At 34.2% G+C, this 2,195-nt stretch overlaps 1 protein-coding gene across 1 annotated transcript in view; it reads right to left on the reverse strand.

The window, feature by feature from the left end:
- Window positions 1-773: 773 nt before the first annotated feature.
- LRRC49 (leucine rich repeat containing 49) overlaps window positions 774-2,195 on the reverse strand; it is a gene marked incomplete at its 5' end in the record, with an annotated part of 18,118 nt that continues 16,696 nt past the window's right edge. Inside the window, one exon of the mRNA XM_010139848.1 lies at window positions 774-1,278. Within this exon, the coding sequence (XP_010138150.1) occupies window positions 1,072-1,278 (207 nt within the window). The remainder of the gene's footprint in view (window positions 1,279-2,195) is intronic.

Below are 2,195 nucleotides of genomic sequence, written 5' to 3' on the forward strand. Positions count from 1 at the left end.
ATTTCTGGGCAGAAGCTGGCAAGTTGTTTACAGTGGAAATTACTATGCTATGAAATGTGTTTTCTACCCATTCACAGTTATTTTGGGGGCAAGCTGTGCCTCATCTCTTCACGCAGCATTATGGAGTGTTCTTTTCTTTGCACACAGTACTTCTTTACAGTATCTGTGAAAGGCAAAATTGAAGAATTAATTTTTATTGATAACAAATACGAAATTTTCACACAGTCACAGAAATTAATTACAATTCAACAGCAGCCATCAGTTTCCTTATCAAACTTAATGCATGCATTTTACTTCATTTGACCTTGGCAAGCCTCAAAAATTAATCATTTAGTAATCAAGAAACAAAAGAAATTTGTTAATTAACATATTTTTACAGAATAAAAATAAATCTTAAGTGAGTGTACCTCAAATCCATATTTTACCTAAAATAATTCACAGAAACTAATACCATTAAATTAAAGAGAAACACTGGAAATCAAGTTTAGGCAATTTGGTCAGTTGAGAATTTGGCTCATTAAAATGTCGATAAACTGAGCACTGATACAGCATGATGTGAAAAAGTATTTTATAATCTCACAAATAAAACAATAAGTATTCATCAAGTTCAGGGTGTAAAAATAATTTATTACCTTTTCCTTATAAAAAAATCGGATATTCTTGATTTTTTTTTTTTAAGAGGAGCAAACAGTCAAAAAGGTGACAATTGAAAAGTGCTGAATAAAAAATAAGGCAAGCAGAGTGTAAATTTGTTCTTTAAAAACCAGTGCTGCAGCACTACAGAAGCAAGCCTAGCAGAAGATATTAAACAAGAACTTGGTAAAACATGACAATCGCCGAGTTACTTCTATGCCATCTCATCGCTTTAGCCAAGGAAGCACTGTTAAAGCAGTATGCAAGTAAACTTTTATTTCAAAACCATCAAGATTCAATTAAGATTTAAAGGCATCCTTAGGGGTCGAGGGTGTGAAGTATGCTGTAGTGATGGGAATTTTATATTCTATTGTTCTAAGTTTGTAAAACATCACAGATTACTGAAACCAAAAGCCTGCAAGCCAACAAGCCTTGACTCTACTCTTTTTGATCAGTGATCCGCTGCAAGCAGAGTTTCATGTAGGAATTTTTATTGCGTATTTCTATCACTGCATCTCTGACAAGTTCAATGAACATTTGAGGCCAGAGCTTCTGCAATGACTCATTTTTCATATTGATGTCAGCTGCTTCTTTCACTAAGTTCTCGACGTATGTCTGGCAAAATGCTTTTCTTTCCTTGATTTCCTGCATGGGAGAATCATTACACAGCGTATAAGACAAAGGAAGAAAAGGTTAAACAAGAGCAAACCCAAAAAAACAACCACAAAAAATTACTGAATTTGACATAGCAATTAGCAGCGTGGCTAATTAGGGTGTTGGTTTTAAGTTGCACAGCCCACGGTCTAAATTAAGCTTCTACAAGTGTGGCCACAGAATCTTACTGTATTCATAACATTCATATTATATTCATTAATTCATTTATCTGAAATCCACTTTAAAGGAGTCATGTAAATATCCTTTAACAGTATTATAATTTTTCTTACTTTCTGGCATAGCAGTGAAAATTTACAGAAATTATTAAGCACTGGACTACTTTCCTTCCTTCTCTCCCTCCCCTTCCCAGCTTTCCATGATTACAGTACATCCGTTGGAAAGTGTATGTTTATCTACCTGCCCTAACAAGAACTAAGCATACAATATGCATAAAATATGCCAGTATGCACCTTTCCACAGGTTCCCTGATGGACTCTGGCAAGAGCATGGTTCCCAACGTGTACTACATTAGATACTGCAGTAACCTGAACCTTTACAAAATAATAATGTTTTTTAAAAAAACATGCACTTTGTGCAACTACTAGCTCCACATTTTAGTCACTCAAACTGTATTAATCCCTGTTTCTGCAGAGCTTTTATAAAATGTCATAATAAGCTTTGAACAGTAAGTTATTGTGGTGCTAAATATTGAACTGGTTTGATTTATGGCACTGTTAAAAACGTTAGGTCGTGCTTCAGGCCATCAAAACAGAAGTTTTCTTAAATGCGTGATAAAGCAGAGGCAAGACTTTCCATCTGTTTTATATAGAAACCAAACTATTAATCAATGACTCAGACTGTCATCTTTACAATAAACTTATTCAATCACATTTATTATGTTAGCTTCC

The sequence above is a fragment of the Buceros rhinoceros genome, unplaced genomic scaffold (genome assembly GCF_000710305.1).
Source record: "Buceros rhinoceros silvestris isolate BGI_N320 unplaced genomic scaffold, ASM71030v1 scaffold21217, whole genome shotgun sequence".
NCBI classification, from domain to species: Eukaryota; Metazoa; Chordata; class Aves; order Bucerotiformes; family Bucerotidae; genus Buceros; species Buceros rhinoceros.